The 23,166-nt window shown below is 38.0% G+C and overlaps 1 protein-coding gene across 2 annotated transcripts in view; it reads left to right on the top strand.

Annotated features, from left to right (window-relative positions):
- The window catches only part of llgl1 (LLGL scribble cell polarity complex component 1), a 41,661-nt gene extending 18,928 nt beyond the window's left edge, over positions 1-22,733 (top strand). Inside the window, exons 6-23 of one of the 2 annotated variants that reach the window (XM_084088791.1) lie at positions 745-907; positions 1,239-1,374; positions 4,297-4,351; positions 4,447-4,601; positions 7,427-7,644; positions 8,206-8,273; positions 8,480-8,633; positions 10,111-10,215; positions 10,834-11,126; positions 13,884-14,037; positions 14,167-14,308; positions 16,820-17,103; positions 17,191-17,455; positions 17,552-17,666; positions 18,272-18,348; positions 18,641-18,764; positions 18,845-18,946; positions 21,132-22,733. In XM_084088791.1, coding sequence (XP_083944917.1) covers positions 745-907; positions 1,239-1,374; positions 4,297-4,351; positions 4,447-4,601; positions 7,427-7,644; positions 8,206-8,273; positions 8,480-8,633; positions 10,111-10,215; positions 10,834-11,126; positions 13,884-14,037; positions 14,167-14,308; positions 16,820-17,103; positions 17,191-17,455; positions 17,552-17,666; positions 18,272-18,348; positions 18,641-18,764; positions 18,845-18,923 — 2,587 coding nt within the window. In that variant the 3' untranslated portion in view covers positions 18,924-18,946; positions 21,132-22,733. Of the gene's footprint in view, positions 1-744; positions 908-1,238; positions 1,375-4,296; positions 4,352-4,446; positions 4,602-7,426; positions 7,645-8,205; positions 8,274-8,479; positions 8,634-10,110; positions 10,216-10,833; positions 11,127-13,883; positions 14,038-14,166; positions 14,309-16,819; positions 17,104-17,190; positions 17,456-17,551; positions 17,667-18,271; positions 18,349-18,640; positions 18,765-18,844; positions 18,947-21,125 lie in introns of both variants that reach the window. The other variant, XM_084088790.1, reaches the window with a different exon arrangement.
- The last annotated feature ends 433 nt before the right edge of the window (positions 22,734-23,166 follow it).

Genomic DNA, 23,166 nt, shown 5'->3' with positions numbered 1-23,166 from the left:
GTCCTTCTTTTCCATGCGCTTTCCACTTTTCCTCTCCCCCTTAATGGCTACATCTCATCCCGACTCTGTGGGTGTACCATGCACATTCCAGCTCTTGAATCCATGCCACAGCCACAGAGGAATCCCGAACTGTGGCTTTTGATTGGTCATCATTTGTCTGGCTTTCAAACTGAATTTAAGCATGTCAGCGTCTGATAATGGTGTCAACTTCTGCCGTGTTACTTTTGTGTTTGAACCACTGATATTTTTTTAGTTGTTTATTGAACTTTGTGTTTTCTTTCCATTTCACCCCGTTAGACTTTGCAAACATGAATCAAATGTAATTGTTACCAAATGTTCAATACATTGTTCTCAAAGCTTGCAGCTTGGTTTGTTCTTCACTCATTGAACCCTGAGACCTGCACATTTTTCCATGTGATATGCTTTTCCACACAAGCCTGCATTCGAATCTGCTGAGAGTAAAAGTGCTGAGTGAAGTTTTGCAGTGAAGGTTCTCTGATGTGTACTTCAGTAGCGCTCTGTGTTTGGGGAGTTAAGTAGTGTGTACTTACATTTGGGTTTTTATACCAAATAGAAGTGCAGTTGAGCGGCACTAGAAAGAGAATAAATCTCCCAAATGTGTTCTGGTGCAGCATAGCTCTTGGTTTTGTCATTTATCTGTAGGGTTTTCTGTATCTTCGAGGTACTCTGAATAAAATCTTGCGGTGTAATTTTATTCACATGTCTCCTTATTCCCCTCTTCAGTGTTCCAGAAGAGTACAAGTGTGGAAAATCATTGGGGCCTGTGGAGTCCCTGCAGGAAAATCCAAAAGACTCTGATAAAATCCTCATTGGTTACAGCAGAGGTCTGGTTGTACTCTGGGACCTCAACAGTCGGCATGTAGACAACCTTTTCCTGGGAAAGCAGGTGGGTGTGTGTGCAAGTTTGTTTGATGTCTCTCAAATGGCTTTCAACACTCTTTGCGGTCATGAGCTTGAAACTTTAAACATTGATGTCTATGTTTCTATTTTAATTCAAAGTTTGTCTGTAAATGTCAAATAATTACACTCCTGACTTTCAAAGGGAGCAGGTCGAGAGATCTGTCCGAGACCCTTAACTCTGCTTAAATTGCATCTTTAAATCATCCATGCTTGATGTTAAGTTGTCCAGATGGTTTAACTCAAATCTTTTGACTTCCTTTCAACGTCTTTGGTCCTTTTTTGACACTGTGTATTGTGTGGGACTGTCACTCTTGCAGCAGCTGGAGAGTTTGGTCTGGGAACGGTCCGGGAACAGCTTTGTTAGTTCCCATAGTGATGGCGGATACATGGTGTGGGCTGTCAGCAGCAGCAATCCCTGCACCCATGACCCGATCTCATCCACCATACCATATGGTGAGCCACAACACATGCCAATTACACAGCCTTTCCCTTTTCTCTTTGTTTCACTCACACAGATTTTGTTAGCTGTAAGTTTGGTGCACAATTATATAAGAAATGATTGAGCAACAAATCAGCATGTAAGAGTGATTTCTGAAAGATCTAATAATACTTGCTTCTTTCAAAAACATAAAACTTTCTGACCCTAAACTTTTAAGTGGTACTGTACAACACAATATGAAGGATGAAATATACATACTGTACATGACACGATATTTGAAGGATTAAATATGAGCCAAAATCACTGAGGCCAGTTGTTGTATGATCCATATACATTTTGAACAAAGCCAAGCTCCAGTCACTTGATATAAGTCTGGTACAATTTCAGTCATACTAGAGTAGTGGTTCCCAAACTTTTTAGACTGGCGTACAACCTGAGGCATTTAACATCCTTCTGCGTACCACATCTCTTCCACTTGGACTGCTGTACACCTTTTCAAAAATAAAAGTTCAAAAATAAAAACGAAGTGATGCTTTTAAATGTCAAACTGTTAGTCACTGTCTTAAAGGAGAACTCCGGTCAATTTTAACATTGAGCTCATTTTTTTGTAAATTTGGAGTGCTGTCAATACAGAGAACAACGACAAAAATCGGTGTTGCCTACACCGTGTTATCCTCTTTTTAAAATTTGCACCCTGTTGACTTCAATGGGGCAAGTTTTAAACCTGCTTTTAGCCTCTTAACATCCTTGATGTGTCATTACAAGTGCACAGCCAATGTGAGTGATTCCTTCAGAGTGAACACGGGTGAATCTGACTGCAGTAGATGTGAAAGATATGAATAAAAATGATGTTAATTCAGCCAGCGCTCATACCTGTATTTATTTCCTGTTTTCGGTCGAAGTCCACAGTAGTCGATTGTCGAGTTCTCCACTGTTGCTTAGTTACCTATGATCATGCGCGTGAACTCGACAATCGACTACTGTGGACTTCGACCGAAAACAGGATGTAAATACAGTTATGAGCGCTGGCTGAATTAACTTCATTTTTATTCATATCTTTCACATCTAACGTTACTGCAGTCAGATTCACCGTGTTCACTCTGAAGGAATCACTCACATTGGCTGTGCACTTGTAATGACACATCATGTTAAGAGGCTAAAAGCAGGTTTAAAACTTGTCCCATTTAAAGGAGCTGTATGTAAGATTGTGGCCAAAACTGGTACTGCAATCACTTTCAAATGTATCCCCTCCCCCTCCCCCCTGACTTGAGGTTGCCAGATAAGCTGCAGGATCCAGCAGGAATGTAGGCTGCTACGTAGCTGTGGTAACTAGAGCAGAGCTGGCAACCCGGATGCTGAAACACTACTGACTTCGTGATTGGTAGATAGGTGGAGGGTGGGGCTTCAGGCCAAAACACAACATGACAACATCAACATCAGTTGAGGGCTGCAACTATCACTTTTAAATGACAATATCCTGGCCGGACTACTGTTGTCAGTGATATAAGTATTTGAAATTAACATGATTTCTTAATGTCTAGTGACATATCAGGGCCATTTTATGATTAACTGAAATACATTTCTTACATACAGCTCCTTTAAGTCAACAGAGTGCAAATTTTAAAAAGAGGATAACACAGTGTAGGCAACACCGATTTTTGTCGTTGTTCTCTGTACTGACAGCACTCCAAATTTACAAAAAAAGAGCTCAATGTTAAAATTGACCGGAGTTCTCCTTCATTGATTCATTGATTCATTGATTCATTGATTCATTGATTCATTCATTCATTCATTCATTCATTCATTCATTCATTCATTCATTCATTCATTCATTCATTCATTCATTCATTCATTCATTCATTCATTCATTCATTCATTCATTCATTCATTCATTCATTCATTCATTCAGCAAGCAATGAATTGAGTGGCTGTATTTATGAATGGGTCATTGAATTATTGACTCTCCTGATTCGTTCAAAGCCGCAGTTAATTTACTAACAAAACACGGCTGTGTGTTGCTTGGAGACGCACAACAGTTCTGCTGTGGCTTTTGTTGTATTTTGTTTCAAAATAGAGCACACAATACTGACATTGAAGAGAGTTTGAGTCTTAATCGATGTCTATGCACAGTCTGTCTATATTTGTTCGTCATGCTAGTAAGTCCTAAATCCCCACTTTTATAGTTACAAAGAATGGCAATAATGTAGAACCTATCATATGGATGCTGCTTGTGTGGATGCAGTCAGTTTTGACCACAAAAGATGATTTAATTTGATTTTGTCATATATTTGACCTTTTACGGCACTACCATTTTCCTGTTTTTACATTAGAGGTGGCATTTTGCCTGTTAAAAATGCATGCTCGGTTTTAGTGTCATGTTTAAGGTGGGGTAGAATTAAATGAATGGCAAAACTCAGCATTTTGTTCGCGTACCCCGTCTGTCACCTCACATACCCCAGTTTGGGAACCACTGTATTAAAGCATTCACATTACATTTTAAAAAGACTAGCTATTGTTTTATTCAGTTTGAAAGCAAACGTTTAACATGCATGTGAATGCACATCTATTTTTTTTTTTTTTTGTGCAGATACACTGTAGTAATTCCAGTAGCCATTAGCTCATAGATGGCTGGTTATGATGTAATGTTTGCATGACTCGCACAATGTCAGGAAATGTTGTTATATAGCAAAGCTTAGGGTCTGTTCAACTTTTGTAATAGGCCATTAAAATCCTTTTCCAGACCTATTAAAGGGATCGTAAACCTCAAATGCACTCTTCACTATTAGCTGATGGTTTGTTGACACAAACCGTTTGGGGATCTACGGATATTTTCCAATTTTTAACATCTCCTCTGCCAAGATTACTGTATTTTTGGTGGTTTCTCTCAAACTCAGTTTGTCTTTCTTTTTCCTCTTTTTGTGTGTTATTCATCTCAGGCCCCTTTCCCTGCAAAGCCGTGAACAAGATCCTGTGGAGGACAACAGAATCAGGGTTTGTGCCGTAATGTGCGAGAAATGAAATCCCATAATCTCATGTTTCAGCTCTGCTGGTTTGACTCAGGAGGGTGTCCTCTGTTGTCTCTGTAGAGCTCCTCTAGTGTTGTTCAGTGGCGGTATGCCCAGAGCCAGCTATGGAGACAGACACTGCTTAACCATCCTGCAGGACAGCAGCCACGTCACCCTGGACTTCACCTCGCGTGTCATTGACTTCTTCACCATTCACTGCACAGACAGAGATAAGGGTGAGTGGGTCAGGTGGTGTGGCCTAGTGGTTAAAGATTTGGGTTGTTGTTGAATAATTAAAAACACTGAACCTGTCTAATAATAATTATTTATTATTATTATTATTATTATTGAATAATTATTAAATAAGTATTTTATTATAATTATAATTAGAATGATAACAACACTTACTGTTCCTCCACTTTAAAATGAATATTCTGTCATCATATACTGACCCTCATGTTGTTTCAAACCTGTATGAATTTCTTTCTTCTGCTGAACAGAAAGGAAGATATTTAGAAGAATGTCAGTAACCAGACAGTTTTTGGTACCATTGACTTCCATAGTAGGAAAAAATATACTATGGAAGTCAATGAGACCAGAAACTGTCTGGTTACTGACATCAGCAGAAGAAAGAAATTCATACAGGTTTGAAACAACATGAGGGTCAGTATATGATGACAGAATTTTCATTTTAAAGTGGAGTATCCCTTTAATGGTGTTGTTGATAGATTATTTGCTTGTTTGATGCAAACCAGAAACTATAAATTCCTTGTAAATGCGATATTGCAATATTAAAAATAATTAATTATTCTGTAATTTTTATAATTATTATTCTGTAATAATATATTAAGTAATTTTATTGTTATTATTAATGTTGTTATTAATAGCTTATTTACTTAATGGATTCAAAGCAGAATACAGTGTTATTTAGTCTCCCATCAATGCAAAAACACTTCACATTATGCAAAATTTCTCAAAAAGTGATACCTATAGCCGTTTATGCGGAATGATATCTGCTGATACATATTTTGATTTATTAAAAAAAATAAAAAAAATAATCTCTCAACTAATGCTGTAAACTATAGAGAACCCTCTCATTTGATACATTACCAAGTATTAGAGGTTAAAATTAACAACAGAGCCTAAACAATTGTATTCAACTGCCATTTATTCATGACAAATTTATTCAAACAAGCACATATTAACAGTAAATAAGCTCATCTCGATTGTTTTCTTTTATAGCTCACTAACAAACTATGAACATTGGATAACTTGTACTTGTAACTTGTAAATGCAACGTTAAGTGCCATCGTTCACAAGCGGAATTACTGGCGTTTTTTCTGTGGTTGAAACACTGATTGAGTGATTACATGACATGTTATACATTTTGGTAAGCTCTTTGCGATTTAGTGTATGGAAAAACCACGGACCTAGCAACCCTGGCTAGAACTACTGGTGATTCAAAGGGTCAAGTAGAGCCAGCTTTAACATCTGTATTTTTTTTTTTTACTGTTATTGTCGCTTTAACTTCAACAGCCCTAAATTTAACAAGATATTTTCTTTACACACAGTAGTATGAGTTCCCACAGCTGTGTGATACGTTTTTCAGACCCCTTTTGATTGACAGGATATAATCTGCCCTGATCATTGGCTGTTCTTAAAGGTCCCATTGCATGGATTATTTTATTATTTTAGAATGTTTCCTGGGGTGCCCTTATAATGTTAGTATGTTTTTTAGATCAAAATTGATTATAATTTAGAAATAAAAGGCATTTTTCCTAGCCTGATTTTAGCCTCTGATTTGAACGCTCTGTTTGAAGGGGCGTGTCTGCTGTGAGACTTCAGTGTAAACGCCCACTGCTGTGATTGGCTGCTATGAGACTTCAGTGTAAACGCCCACTGCTGTGATTGGCTGCTGTGAGACTTCAGTGTAAACGCCCACTGCTGTGATTGGCTGCTGTGAGACTTCAGTGTAAGCCTGTTGATCACGTGAATGAAGATCTTATTGCAACGCAGTTTCTGCACTCTCACTAATGATTTCACCAATGCAAACATGATGTACGTACAGTAAGAGTAACTTCGTTGTGCAGTGTAACAGCGTCATTGATTTCATAACGATTTTTGGCAAGTGTCCAGATAAACTCGCGCTGTGTGATTGACAGCTTGGGCGACTGGAAAGGGATTGTTCTTTGATCGCTATCTGTATATTAATCATAGTTTAAGTAAGATTATTTTCATCCTACTAAGAGAAACTGATCGTTTAGTCACTGGCTTGATTTACTGATGCATAAACAGTATTGAACGACTTTGAGAGAAAGATTATCTGTCTGAACTTGAACAATTACACATCAGACATTCACATAACCCACTGGTTCTTCAGAGGCTCGGATGAAGGAACCTAAAAAAATACCTTTGTGTTCATTTGCACATCCAAACACTGAGCAACTGCGATGCTTCGCTCGTTTGCAAGCCATGATGTCTCTCGAAGAAAAATGATTCGGCTGCGCAGTTCCGCCTGGCCTTGAACATGGGCTGGCATATGCAAGTTTTTGGAGGCGTACATATTAATGATCCCGACTGTTGCGTCACAGTCGGTGTTATGTGGAGATTCGCCTATTTTTCAGGGGTGTTTTTCAAAAACGAGATTTAAATAAGGAGAAAACAATGGTGTCTGAGACTCACTGTATGTCATGTCCATGTACTGAACTCTTGTTATTTAAGTATGCCAATTGATAAATTCAATTTCAAATTCTAGGGCACCTTTAAACAAAAGAATTGCTTTTATCTGACGATACCAACTGGCTGATTCATGGGTGCATCCCTAGTAAAATTGTACCATAAATACATGCTGTCATATAAACCATACAGCTGAATCTATACCATCATACCGCCCAGCCATAGTTATAAGTTCAAACTTTTACATGGGGCAATCACTAAACGGTCTCCATTGTACCCTTGATCATGGCACCCGGGTTGTAATAACCCGTTCTATAAATCACTGATGATACATGGTTATTATTATTTCCTGTGCATGGACTTTAGTTATTTTTGTGCCTCACAGAATTTGATGAGCCATCAGCCCTTGTGGTTCTTTTGGAAGAGGAGCTGGTAGTGATTGATCTTCAGATGGCTGGCTGGCCCACTGTCCCTGCTCCCTATCTGGCTCCTCTGCACTCCTCCGCCATCACCTTTTCATGTCACATCTCAAATGTGCCTCCCAAGTTCTGGGAGAGAGTGATCAGTGCTGGCCAACAGCAGTGTCCTTTGCAGAACTATGAGGTGGGTGAAATAAAGATTCCACACAAAGACCCAAAACTTGTATAAAAAAATAAAAAACACATGTTCTTTGTTGGTTTGAAATGAAATTTGGTGGAATAGTTTTAAAATGTTGGCGCTGGGATAACTCATATTGGTAGCTGAAAGTATTATTGCGTTATATATGTTTTGCCGTTTGAAAAACAAGACCCATGTAAACCGAGGAAATCCAACTATATGTCAATGTTTTTTCCAATTCAGCAGAAAACTGCTGCATTTCATATAACATCTGTTATGTGTATAATGTTAACATTATTAAACCAACACCTCTCTTTGTTTTTGTCACTGTTATATAAATGAATGAATTTAATACAGCACGCTCATACTGTATTTTTAGATTTAATAGCTTAGGAGCAAGTGATTTTGACTTTCTGAAATGGATTTTATTTAACAACCTCCAGTAAAACATAAACCAGCATCAAAGTTTTTATTTAATGTTATTTCATTACAGAATTTAAAGTTTGCCAGATGTTTTTTCGTTGAAGCGGCTGCCATGAAGTGTTTTTTTCCTCTGTATTTTGACAGAATTGGCCAATATGTGGAGGGAAAAACTTAGCACCTGATCCAAAGCAAAAAGAACTACTGTTAACTGGGTGAGTTTGTTTTATTTTTATTTTTATTTATTTAATTTATTTATTTTAAGCTCTGTTTCCTTTACACATTACAAATCATAATCAAGTTATTTGAACAGCTGCTCTTAAAGGTCTTGGTAAAACATCCTACAGGCTTTAATGAAATGCATTAATTTATTTGGATCAGTTGTCAGGATGATGAGTGGCTATTTTTGTTTGTGTTTTAGTCATGAGGACGGTACAGTGCGCTTCTGGGATGCATCGGGAGTGTCGCTCAAACCTCTGTACAAACTGAGCACAGCGAACATCTTTCAGACAGACTGCGACCACAACGACAGCTTGACGCAGGCTGGAGAGGAGGAATGGCCTCCTTTCAGAAAGGTCAGGGATGATTTTGGAGTTCTGATGATTATTTTTTTTTTTATTCACTTTAAAAACAAAGCTATCACATCATCTGAACACTGGGATATGTTATGTTATCTTATTTTATTTTACTCCGTTTTCTTTCACAAGGGCAGCTTCAGCTCTGCAAGTTTCTTGACCTCTCACTTCTCTTTTTGTTTTGTTTTCTTCAGCTTCTCCATAAAATGCCGACTGCAGTCTGGCGTGTGGCCCACTTAAGCATATGGGATTCACACTGGAGTTGATTTCGTTTGCACCTTAATTAAAAGCAGACTGTCTGTCTGAAATGCTTTGCTAGCGTCTGCTGGAAATGAAGCACATTGTTGCTCTGGATGGCACTGCTGCATTGCTTTTTATTTTATTGTTTTTTTTCCCTCCTCATAACATGCACATTCCTCTTTTCTTTGTTCTTGACTTTGTCGGCATCTGTTTGGGCGGGAGCAGACGCGGTTGAGGGTCAATGTGTCTAGAGGGGAAGGAAATACAGTCTTATATTGTTACCGATTGCATTTATATAATGTTCATAACATGCAGTCAAGCTATATGGCTGATGCTTTTTCTTTAAGGCTGTACGGATGGGTTTTGATTTATTTATTTATTTTTTCTTCTTCTTTTGTCTTAACTGTCACAAAAACAAACAAAATATCTTCTACATACCTATTTCTTTTTTTTTTTTTTTTTACGCGTACATTATAGTATGCGTAGTAGAAACAACGGCCGGCCCAGTGTTGCCACCTTGTGGAACAACTGATTAATGCAAAACAAATTCAATGCGCATGTGTGACTTGCGCGTACAAATGGTGCGTTCAAGGGCTGGGAAGTTGTTTACGCCGTCAGGTGCGTTCAAGTCACTTTTGTAAAGCAAGATGGCGGTGTACCTTCTCTTAACACAAAAAACAGAAAGGTTTTTGTACTCTACTTCCAGAAAATGAAGAACAAATTATGTTCATCAGGTGTGTTTTGCTTTTTAATGTTTTTAATTAATTTATTAATCCACTGTAAACTTTATTGTTATATTACAATGCTATTATATTTTGTGCAGGGAATTAGCTTGTTTTGTTGTAAATGAAAAAGTTTTTCTCTTTAACACGCCCCCAATTCGTAAAGATCGGTGCTTCCAACTCGTATTTACAACTTTGTGGTGGCGTTCATGTGCGTTTAACTTGTAAATACGATCTTTTCGACATGACTTGAACGCACAAAAAGCATGAGTGGTTACAAAAACGGGTGGTGGGCCGTGGGCATACTATTCTAGTGATGAAATTTGCATCGTGCACAATCTCTCGCGTACACACAAAAGCCGAAGTATACTTTAAGCTTTACTAGACTTAATTGGTTCATGTGTGTTTTTACACTATACATTCCTCATAAATAGGATATTGCTGCACTGTTTGTGCAGCTTTAGAAATCAATGAAGAATAATAACAATCTATGTTTGCTTTTCATTTATTTCCAGGTGGGCTGTTTTGACCCATACAGTGATGATCCTAGACTAGGAATCCAGAAGATCAGCCTCTGTAAATACAGTGGAAAACTGGTGGTGGCTGGAACTGCTGGACAAGTAGGATCACTAGTTTTTAATGATTTAATGCAAATATATCCACATATGCAGTATTATACACTTAATGAAACCTCATAACATCTTGACTCTGTCCATCCAAAATCGTCTGTGAAACATGGATTCATCCCACCTCCTTAGGGGAAAACCAGTTCTATTTGAATAATGCCTAAAGGCCATTCACACCAAGGACGATAACTATAACAATATAAATATAGTTCTAAAAAACATTTTAAATATAAAAGAATAGCAGAGTCCACGTCACAACTATAACGATAACAGCACAGAGAAATGATATTGTTGGAATTAACTTTCAGAAAGGTTTTTTCCAGCTGACGAACAATAAAAACATTGACAGCCAATCAGAATCCATCCTGCCTTAAAGAGCTCGAGCATTTAAAGCGGCAGACGACAAACCTGCAGCACAATTAGCGTAAACAGAATGATGTCATCCACTGGCGTGAATGCTAATGTAGTTATCGCTATAGTTATCTTTACAGTTATTGGTGTGAACGGGCCTTAATAATGTTGCCTAGATGGGAAGCTCACTAGGTTTTCAAATGACTATAGTCTGCACAAAAAGAAATGATAGTAATGTTATAACCTAAGCTCTGTTCACAGGTTATAGTTATGGTTCTAAGCGATGAGAAGTCAGATCACATGATTGATGTGGCCACAGTGGACCTGCTCCAGGACCGAGAGGGTTTTACGTGGAAGGGTCATGACCGGCTGCCTCCTAAGATGGGCCCGGTAGTGTTTGCTCCTGGATTCCAGCCGGTTGTCCTGGTGCAGTGCATGCCGCCTGCGGCCGTTACTGCGGTAACCCTGCACGCAGAGTGGAACCTCATTGCCTTTGGCACCAGTCATGGCTTTGGCCTCTTTGACTACCATCGGCGGAGTCCGGTGCTGGCGAGGTAACTCATGGGGCCATCCAAGGCTGCTGTATTACTTGGCCAAATGCTTGTTCAGGAGCACTTATAATCAGTGCTTCAAACTGAAAGATTGATGTCATTTGCTATGAAGATATTGAAGCATTCTGAGTTGGGGTTGGCTCAATAGCAGAATTTAAGTTGGTAGATACTGGCCTTAGTAACTCAATGGTAATAACACCTTAAATGGATAGTTCACCCAAAAACTTTCTGTCATTAATTACTCACCCTCATGTTGTTCCAAACCTGTAAGACTCTCATTCATCTTCGAAACACAAATTAAGGTCTTTTTGATGAAATCTGAGAGATTCCTGTCCCTTCATTGACAGCTACACTACTAGAACTTTGACGTTTCAAAAAGTTCATAAAGAGATCGTAAAACTAATCCATATGAATTGAGCGGTTTAGTACAAAGAGACTCTAACGCTTTATATGATGAACAGATTGAATTTAGGCTTTTATTCACATATAAACATTGACAGAATTTTTATTTTTGGGTGAACCATTCCTTTAATGGTGGAGACATATAATTTACTAAATTAATAATTAAAACATGTAAAATTTGTCGTGTACAAGCCCATCTTCAAATTAAGCAGGTTCATAAAATGAATTATCTTGATGAGCATGTCTCATCAGAAACTGCATTTCCAAACAAATTCTACAAATATTCCAGAACACAAACTCAGTACTCCAATAAAATATATGATACAAAAAATAACAATTTAACTGGATTCACGTACAATGTATTTCTATCATATAATATTCTCACATATTCAGCATCTGTCACAAGAATGTAATACTAATAGTATTATATACAGTGAGGAAAATAAGTATTTGAACACCCTGCTATTTTGCAAGTTACTTAGAAATCACTTAGAAATCATGGAGGGGTCTGAAATTGTCATCGTAGGTGCATGTCCACTGTGAGAGACATAATCTAAAAAAAAAATCCAGAAATCACAATGTATGATTTTTTTAACTATTTATTTGTATGATACAGCTGCAAATAAGTATTTGAACACCTGAGAAAATCAATGTTAATATTTGGTACAGTAGCCTTTGTTTGCAATTACAGAGGTCAAACGTTTCCTGTAGTTTTTCACCAGGTTTGCACACACTGCAGGAGGGATTTTGGCCCACTCCTCCACACAGATCTTCTCTAGATCAGTCAGGTTTCTGGGCTGTCGCTGAGAAACACGGAGTTTGAGCTCCCTCCAAAGATTCTCTATTGGGTTTAGGTCTGGAGACTGGCTAGGCCACGCCAGAACCTTGATATGCTTCTTACAGAGCCACTCCTTGGTTATCCTGGCTGTGTGCTTCGGGTCATTGTCATGTTGGAAGACCCAGCCTCGACCCATCTTCAATGCTCTAACTGAGGGAAGGAGGTTGTTCCCAAAAATCTCGCAATACATGGCCCCGGTCATCCTCTCCTTAATACAGTGCAGTCGCCCTGTCCCATGTGCAGAAAAACACCCCCAAAGCATGATGCTACCACCCCCATGCTTCACAGTAGGGATGGTGTTCTTGGGATGGTACTCATCATTCTTCTTCCTCCAAACACGTTTAGTGGAATTATGACCAAAAAGTTTTATTTTGGTCTCATCTGACCACATGACTTTCTCCCATGACTCCTCTGGATCATCCAAATGGTCATTGGCCAACTTAAGACGGGCCTTGACATGTGCTGGTTTAAGCAGGGGAACCTTCCGTGCCATGCATGATTTCAAACCATGACGTCTTAGTGTATTACCAACAGTAACCTTGGAAACGGTGGTCCCAGCTCTTTTCAGGTCATTGACCAGCTCCTCCCGTGTAGTTCTGGGCTGATTTCTCACCTTTCTTAGGATCATTGAGACCCCACGAGGTGAGATCTTGCATGGAGCCCCAGTCCGAGGGAGATTGACAGTCATGTTTAGCTTCTTCCATTTTCTAATGATTGCTCCAACAGTGGACCTTTTTTCACCAAGCTGCTTGGCAATTTCCCCGTAGCCCTTTCCAGCCTTGTGGAGGTGTACAATTTTGTCTCTAGTGTCTTTGGACAGCTCTTTGGTCTTGGCCATGTTAGTAGTTGGATTCTTACTGATTGTATGGGGTGGACAGGTGTCTTTATGCAGCTAACGACCTCAAACAGGTGCATCTAATTTAGGATAATAAATGGAGTGGAGGTGGACATTTTAAAGGCAGACTAACAGGTCTTTGAGGGTCAGAATTCTAGCTGATATACAGGTGTTCAAATACTTATTTGCAGCTGTATCATACAAATAAATGGGATTTTTTTTTTAGATTATGTCTCTCACAGTGGACATGCACCTACGATGACAATTTCAGACCCCTCCATGATTTCTAAGTGGGAGAACTTGCAAAATAGCAGGGTGTTCAAATACTTATTTTCCTCACTGTACTAATAACAACAATAGTGATAATTTATGATTTTATTAGATAATACATTTTATAATTGTATATTATAATATAAAATTATTAATAATAATAATTGTATTTATATAAATAATAATACTTTATACATTTTTATGATTTTATAATTATAATTTTTTTAAATTTTTATAATTGATTATCCATTGAATTACCCAATGAATGCATTGGATTGTTATAGGTATGCAATTAAACCCTAATCTGAATAAACATTTCCTTCAGCCGTTACAGCAGAATAACCTCGTAGGATATTAATAAAGATCTGACTTTTGTATGAATGGAGTTTGCTTCAAAGGAAGGTTCTTTCCATAGGTGCACCCTACACCCCAATGACTCTCTGGCTATGGAGGGCCCGCTGTCTCGAGTAAAGTCTCTGAAGAAATCCCTGCGCCAGTCCTTCAGACGAATCCGGAAGAGCAGAGTCTCAGGAAAGAAACGTGCCGTGGTTAATAGCCCCACCGGTAAAGTGAGTGTCTGGAAATCTCCCATACGTTCCTCACAATCTCACAGGTTTTTGTGATACAGGGAATGAGGCCATTGAGTCTGATGACCTGTTGATTATTAGATTATTAGAAGATGATCTTGTTTTCATCAGGTGCGGGAGGCTAACGCCCAATTGGCGGAGCACGATGCTGAGGTGACGCCGGTGCAGAGACGGATTGAGCCCCGTTCTGCAGACGACTCGCTGTCTGGGGTGGTGCGCTGCCTCTGCTTCGCTGACACATTCCTCAGAGATGGTGAGAATTGTGAGAAAAAGGGCACAGTGTGACATGACTAAAATGTGCTTTTTTTTTTTAGTTTTTTTTTTTTAGCTACTACTGTAACTGTATTTAACCATTTGATACAAATACTTATGTACATGTTGGTGCATTGTAATTACATTTAAAGTACTTGAATTTAATTAACATTTGTTGTACACGCCTATTTTATCCATCTGTTATTGTACCAGTTTAAGCCAAAATATTAGACTTGTTAGAATATTAGAAGCTATTTTGCTTCGAGTCTAATCTAGAACTCTGAGTGTAGAGAGAATGTCATTTTACGTTAGTTAGTTAGTTAGTTAGTTAGTTAGTTAGTTAGTTATGTCTGTCCTGTGTGAAATATGTAGGCTGATGTGTATATTATTGTCTAACCTGACCAAGGCTGTTTATTTGTTCACACATTCGCCCACATTTTTGTGGTGTTAAAGTTATTTACACTATCACTCTATATTATGATGTCTGGGTCACAAGCATGAAGCAGCCTCATTTCCCTCATCTTCAAAATATGTGACCTCTTAACTCAAAACAGGCTTTTGCACAATAGTGATTAGATGATTTTTAGGGAGAAATAAATTTCTGTGAGAGAGTTCTGAACAAAGTATTATAGTTTATTAGTGCAATAAATTAAAATGTTTCACAATAATTGAGGGAATAACTTTGTGTTTGTACTGTGCAGTTATGGGTGTGAGTGGTTTGTTTTTGGAACATTATAATAGGTCAAGTCAGGTCACTATTGTCTGAAACAGCTGTGCTGACTGAATAGGAAAAACTAAAAAAAAATTTCAGTCACACAAAACGCATAAAATTGAGAAATGCAAATCAGGTCATGGAGAATGCTACTAATAATCTTTTAAGTGGAATCATATGTTCTATAACAGAGATACCCAAAACTTCAGTGAACAAAAATATGTTTATACTCCATAGGTTACAGATATTGGAAATTATGCATGATTTGTATAATGTTTTTGAAAGAACTCTCTTATGCTTTCCAAGGCTGCATTTATTTGATTAAAAATACAGTAAAAACATTAGTACTATGAAAGTACTGAAAATTCAGCTTTGACATCACAGGAATAAATTACACTTTAAAAATAAGTTTACTATTTGAATATATTTTCAAATGTAATTTACTCCTGTGATTTCAAAACTGAATTTTCAGCATCATCATCCTTCAGAAATCAGTCTAATATAATGATTTGCTGCTCAAGAAACATTATTTTCATCAATGTTAAAAATTTGTGGCATCTGTGATAGTTCGTCTAAAGATCAAAAGAACTTATCAGTAAGATAAGATATGCTTATTCTGTTCAGCTGTATTTAAGTACTTGTGTTCAATTCAATCATTTTTATTCAATAGTAGACCAGTTATAAAACAGTCTAGTAATAAAATGAGACTTTTACATTTAGTTTAACATTTGGTAAGTGCAAAAGTTTCAGAATCTGTCATTGAAAATCCCATACCAGTTGAACACTTGAGCATATACCCCTTTATGACCCTGTCAAGTCAAGTCACCTTTATTAATATAGCGCTTTTTACAATACAGATTGTTTCAAAGCAGCTTTAGTGATAACAGGAAATTAATGCAACAGAGTTTGTTTCCGATCTAGAAGCCAATAGTGTCATAGTCCAGCTTAAGTAAGTTCAGTGATGGTTCATTTTTGTTGTCAAAAATGTATTAATTTAGTTCATTTATACAGTAGTCAACATTTGAAGTGGATCAAAACCTTTCATCAAAGTTATACATGAATTTTGAACAAAACCCGTTCTTGTCTTAGGACAACTTTGATTAACTTTTTTTGATCCACTTCAAATGTTGACTACTGTGTATATATGTATATATATATATATATATAGCTGCTCTGGAGAAAACAGTGATGTCATTTGTCCAGCTCAGTTCAGTTCTCATATAATTGTGTCAATGCAGGCAGATCAAAAATATTGTTGTCCCCAACTAAGAAAGCAAAAAACAACAGTGGCCTTGTCCCAAATGGCACCCTAAACACTTGCGGTCTTCATATGAGTCCGCATAATGACGTAATGCCGCTTTGACTGCTGGGAAGAAGTCTGCTGTAGAGCTCAGTGTGGGCTCGGCAAAAGTGCGCATCAAGGGCGCATATCGCGAGCCCCCTTCTGAAACCTAAAATGACAAATGGGACACCCTTCGGTCTCGTGGACTTAACGGACACGTGCACACGGCAGCCATTGTAAGTCCACAAGACCGGAAGTGCATATGAAGTGTGCCATTTGGGACAGGGCCTAAATCTATGGTAGTTACAATCCAGCAAATAACACTTTCATGTCAGCTTTTGCCTTCTCTCTTTCATTTTTATTTTTATTTTATTTTTATTTTTTTAACTAAGATCAAATCATGCTTGCGTTTTGTAAATAAGACTCCAGGCTCTTAAGACAATCATGTATTGATATGGAAAATAATCTGTTCATTATGGCATGCTATAGGCCACTATTATTTTTCCTTCGTTTCTCAGGAACGCATCACGGCCCTACGATGTGGGCCGGCACAAACTCTGGCTCGGTATACGCATACGCTCTGGACGTACCCTCGCAGGAGAAGTTCTCTGAGCAGAGTGTGGAGGCCCTGCTGGGGAAAGAGATCCAGCTCATGCACAGAGCTCCAGTGGTGTCCATCGCTGTGCTGGATGGTCGAGGAACCCCTCTGCCAGAGCCGTATGAAGTCTCCAGAGATCTGGCCAAAGCTCCAGACATGCAGGGCAGCCACTCAGTTCTTATTGCTTCTGAAGAGCAGTTTAAGGTTGGGATATTTACAACTAAATCTACCATTAACTAGATCGTAAAAAGCAAAATTGGAAGTGAATAATCTATATTCTGCTTTGTATAGATTTTCACGCTGCCTAAAGTAAGTGCAAAAACCAAGTTCAAGTTGACCGCCCATGAGGGGTGTCGAGTACGGAAGGTGGCGCTGTCGAACTTCACCAGCGTGAGCTCTGAGGAGTACTCTGAGAACGCTTTAGTGTGCCTTACCAATCTGGGTGACCTCCACGTGTTCAGTGTGCCAGCACTGAGACCGCAAGTCCGCTATGACTGCATTCGCAAAGAAGACATCAGTGGCATTGCTTCCTGTGTGTTCACGAAGACTGGACAAGGTTAGTAGTTCATTCTCAAACAGCCTGTAAATCATTTCTAGCTCGGAGCCTTTCCACTGGAACGAGGTTCAACTAAATTGCCTTCAACTTTATCAGGGTTCTACCTGATTTCGCCTTCGGAGTACGAGCGCTTCTCGCTGTCAGCTCGTGTGATCACAGAGCCACTGTGCCGAATGGATGTGGAGCGACCTCACGATCTCTCTGCACACAGGTGAGTAACATAGATTTCACTAATTAAGTTTAAACAGCCACAGCCCCACCAAAATATTCATCCAAACATAGACTTCTACATACACTGAATTAATAATAAATTGTACTCCTGGGCGTCAGTCACAGCCAGTTAGAAGATATTTGATGTACAAAATGCAATTGTTATTTTGGATCAGTGAGATTTCACTGTTGGAAGGGCTACTCGAGTATATTTCGAATATATCACAGTTTTACCATTTTATATTTTGTGGAAACCGTTTTCAACATTGATAATAATAAGAAATTTTTCTATAGCAGCAAATCATCATATCAGACTGATTTCTGAAGGATCATGTGACACTGAAGACTGGAGTAATGATGCTGAGAATTCAGCTTTGCCATCACAGGGATAAATCACATTTGTTCACAAGTTGTGATAAAATTTGACAGTATTACTGTTTTTACTGTATTTTTTGTGAGCATAAAAGACTTCTTTTAAAAACGTTAATTCTTACCGACCCCAAACCTTTGAACAGTTGGGTCATTTTTGTTGGATCAGTCATCAGTCATGTCCCTGATATTCAGATAATAGTACTTCTGCATTTTCAGCACTTTTTTTTTTTGCAGTTCCAGCACGACGCTCCCACCACAGGCTAATGGAACGCACAAGACACAAGCAGAGAGCAAGTCTGTTGAAACTGAAGGTAACGAGTCTGCACTCAAGTCTTGACAAATGGAAAATGTATGTCATTCTTCACTCAACTAGCTGAAATTACTATAATTTGTGTGGTTTTGTTTTACTGGAAATTAGAATTTTTATGACTGAGGTCTAATTTATGTACTTGTACAGCAGTTAATTTTTCTTAGACTATGATCTCACCCCTTTTGTGACAATACAAATCGCACTGTCAAGAACATGCATTTCATGAAATACAATGATTTCATTGTTTAGGCTGAAAAAGCATAAAACAAGATAATATGTGGTCTTTCTCTCAGGTCTGTTGGAGGAAATGAGGAGCGATTTGTCCTCGCCCATCTTGGATTCTCCCAACAGCAGTGCTGACATCACTCTGGACACCACTGGCGATCTCACCGTTGAGGACGTCAAAGACTTCTTAATGTGAGCGGCTTTTATTTATCTGTTCTGGTCTATTAGAGTTGAGTGTATTTTGGGTTCCCCTCAATGTTTTGCTTCTTTAGGACTGTGGATGAAGCTGAGAATAACTTCAGGAACATCACAGAGGAGGATGGGAGGCCTCCTGGAATTCTCATCAACTGAGGCGAGCCGGCAGACAGCTGGAGGTGAGGAACGTTTAGCACTTAAGCAGGCCTGTGGAGCGTCTGTGAGCGGAGCGCTGTGGTCTGTGAAGAGTAGACAGGAGATTTGTTATTGGATGCAGAAGGGAGGTGTGTCTGACTGAGGACATGCACCCCGCTGAGCCTGGCAGTTATTTATTGTGCAGATCTGTGCTAGACTTTAGTTTGCAAAAAAGTGGTGTTAGTGTATTTCGTGAAGGGGAGGAACAAAATGTACTTCTAACATCACTGCATTTTTTTAGTTGTGTGACAATAGTTCACTTGTTTTCTAAATCCTGTAGCTTTTAACAAGCTACTTTTTTCAACAAGTACAGTAGCAGTACATCAAAAATGTTTTTAATAATAAACAATATATGTATATTTTTACAGTTACAAGAAAATACAAAAAAAAAGAAAAATATTATTAAAAGGAGAGAACCCAACACAATCTGAGTTATACAGTAAACATAACATAAACTACTAAGATAACATGTCAGGGAAACATCACAAATCCCAGTAAAATAGGTGCTTATGTATCCGTTTAAAATATTTGTTTTCATAATCTTGGGTTTTTTAGGAGTATAGCATAAAATGTGTGCATCTTTTTGTTCTCTTGCTAAGAGCAACAATTTTTGCTGTCTTTTTATGAAGTCTGATATGAATCATTGTTTGGTTAAAGGAGCCGTATGTAAGATTGTGGGCAAAACTGGTACTGCAATCACTTTCAAATTACTGTAGAGCGGTGTATCCCCTCCCCCTCCCCCTGACTCGAGGTTGCCAGATAGGCTGCAGGATCCAGCAGGAACGTAGGCTGCTACGTAGCTGTGGTAACTAGAGCAGAGCTGGCAACCCGGATGCTGAAACACTACTGACTTTGTGATTGGTTGATAGGTGGATGGTGGCGCTTCAGGCCAAAACACAAGATGACAACATCAACATCAGTTGAGGGCTGCAACTTCACTTTTTAAATGACAATATCCTGGCCGTACTACTGTTGTTAGTGATATAAGTATTTGAAATGAACATGATTTCTTAATGTCTAGTGACATATCAGGGCCATTTTATGATTAATTGAAATACAATTCTTACATACAGCTCCTTTAATATTAGAAATCATATCTAGTGTTGGGAAATAGTCAAGTGAATCCGATTTTTTTTTAGATGGTTCTTATAAACAGTCTTAAACGGATCAGTACTTTTTTATTCTTTTTTTTAATACAAATTAATTTAGTCCCTGTGCACTTTCATTTTAAGCGCATGATTTTGTTCATATATTTCAGATATTCATTCATTTTATCTACAGTGTGTATATATATGTGTGTGTGTGTGTGTGTGTGTACACAATATATAGATGTACAAATATATACACTGTATATAAAATGAATGAATTTTCATTTTAAATGCATGATTTTGTTCAGAATATCTCTGATATTCATTAATTTTATATACAGTGTATATATTTGTACATCTGTATATTTTGTACACACACACACACACACACACACACACACACACACACACACATATATGTATGTGTGTATATTTAGATATATGTGTGTGTGTATATATACACTGTATATAAAATTAATGAATATCAGAGATAGACTGAACAAAATCATGCTCTTAAAATTAAAATTCATTTATTTTATATACAGTGTATTATATTTATACACGCGCACACACACATCCAGGTATGTTGTGTATTTCATTGCCAGAGATCACCACCTCATCCCATGCTTTTTGACTTTCTAGATGCTACAGTAGTTTCCAGTTTGCTAATGACCATCACTTTATGCTTTACCTTTAATCCCTCTCCTTGTCTAGTTAGTACATGATGTACGCAGAGCTTCTCATGCACTCTTGCGATTCCTGCAGTCCAAATTCCTGCAAGCTGGCTCTCAGTGGGGCATCTGCCTCTCTCATCCTCCTCAGTTAAGCCTTAGGCATTATTATCTGAACTGTAAATGTGCAGAAAATTAAGAACAGACCACGTTTTCCAGCGCTTTCATTTAGCCATAGCCATTTTACATTTGTTTTATTGTACCTCTTTGCCTCCTTGTGGACACGTTTGGCAGTGCAGAATGGTTTGAGTGATTGTAAGATCAGTCGGTGTGTTTGGAGGAGTGCCTGTGATTATATATAATTGCATCCGTATTTAAGCCTTGATGAAGATGTTTCTTTTCAGGAGCAGTTATGGATGAAAACTCATCAGCTGAACTCAAATTACTTCAAATTGGATCTTGACAGAGCGGTTTGTGACTCCGGAAGTTGCACCAAACATTGTTCATCAAGTTTTTACTGTGGGAATGTTGCACTTTTTTTCCCCCTGTGCCAAAAGACTGAATGATTCATTCTATTATCCTGTTCTCCTTCACCTTTCCTCCAGTTTCCCTTTCCTTTTTTTTCCTCTCCCCACAACCATTGGTTCCTTTGGGGGGCCATAAAATGGTACATTTGAGAGGTGACTTTTAAAGGGATCGGGCGATAAAACAGCCAAGATGTGTTGCACAATGTCCGTACGATGGTAGGGGGGCTGCTTGCACTGACCCCATGAAGTTTTTCTTCTTCGTTTGTCTTTCAACATTCCTCTTTTCTCACGTCACCTCTCTTCTCACTGTGTGCCATTAATTAGCTTATGCTAAATCAAATCGAAATACTTGTATTCAGAAGTTTATATTTTACCTTATCAGTTGATTTCCTAGAATACATGGCTGCTACAGTAAAGTTCATGAATCTTAATGGTACTTTAGGGCAAACGACTGCTCCACGTAGGTTACGTTTATCGTGGCACAACAGAAAATAACCATTAAAACATAATCAAGGCAAAACTCATTTAGAAGCTGAAACATATTAATGTGCCCTGCTCATTTACTAAGGAGAAGGGTATATCTGTATGAAGCGTTTACTTTTTTCCCTTTTTCCCTGCCTTTTTATCTATATATATGATACTGTGATGGTTTCTGACCACAAATCTATTGAAAAGTTCAAGTTATGGACCCTGTGGGTTTGATAGAGATATTTTCATTTCATTCAGTCATCTTTATTTTTTTAAATAATGTCCCTTAACCACTTGCCATTGTAAGTAATTCTGGCAGTTAACTGTGAAGTGTGTAATTTGAAGGAACATGGTGTGTATGTAACCTTTCAGTATTCTCCTCTTTAATTCTAACTAGTTTGTTTTTGCCACAGTATTAACACATTATGAAGGAGCTAATGACTTTTTCTATTTACACAGTATTCCTTAGAATAATTTTTTATGGCTTATAAGGGTTGGTATTTTGTATTTTATAGATATTTCACTGGCATTTAAGTAACTAGGCATTTCTAACACTGCATTTTGTGGGGCAAGTATAGACAGCTGTGTAGTAGAAATGACTTCAATAGGTGGAAGTGTAGCTAATAGAGGGAAAGAATCTATAGGACAAGTGTTGCACAGACATAATTGGATGCTCAAATCAGATAATGCAGATGTTAGTCAGTGTGCATTTAGAAGTATGACTTAAAAGTGAAAGGCTCCAGTTACATTGTAAAACTGCACAAACAATTTGCTTGGTATTGACGCATCGTCACATTTCTCCATGCATATATTCCCAGGTTTATGTCCAAGGGCCCTCACTAATTGTAGTTGATTTAATTTTTGTTTGTATATTTTTGCCTTACATAACCTTTACTTTCCATCCAGCACCTATCCTGTGAACATGTATTTAATTTTTATTTTTCTTGTGTAGAATTTTAATTTGAGATATTGCAATGCTAATGAAATCTTGAATGTTAATAAAGTATTTACTCCTTATTTTGTTGAATTGTCTGTGTTTTCTGTACTCAAATTAGTGATAAAACCATTATTATTATAAATATTATATAACCATATTGATGTTATACATTTAACTCTTTCCCTGCCATTGACAGAATTTTCCGTCTTTGTGTGTTTTCACTGTTATACGGTAGGGGGCGCTGTTACATATCTTCTGAAAAATTACTGAATCTCCTGATCAACAGGCATGTAAAGATGCAGAAACAAGCGATATATGTAATTATATGCATTTGTAAAATAACGCGACCATCGACATTAAACAATATAAATAAAAACTGCCTAATGTTATGTTACTGAATGGAATGTCGACCCAGGACAAGCTATAGGACTCTGCGGGGGTTAGGCTAGGGATTAGCATGATTTTGATCATCGTTCTGAATCCGATCTGGATGTACAAAACTTTTCTCAGCTT

Source organism: Abramis brama (genome assembly GCF_963993115.1).
Source record: "Abramis brama genome assembly, chromosome: 1".
Classification (NCBI taxonomy): domain Eukaryota; kingdom Metazoa; phylum Chordata; class Actinopteri; order Cypriniformes; family Leuciscidae; genus Abramis; species Abramis brama.
This window is presented reverse-complemented; position numbering and strand designations above follow the sequence as displayed.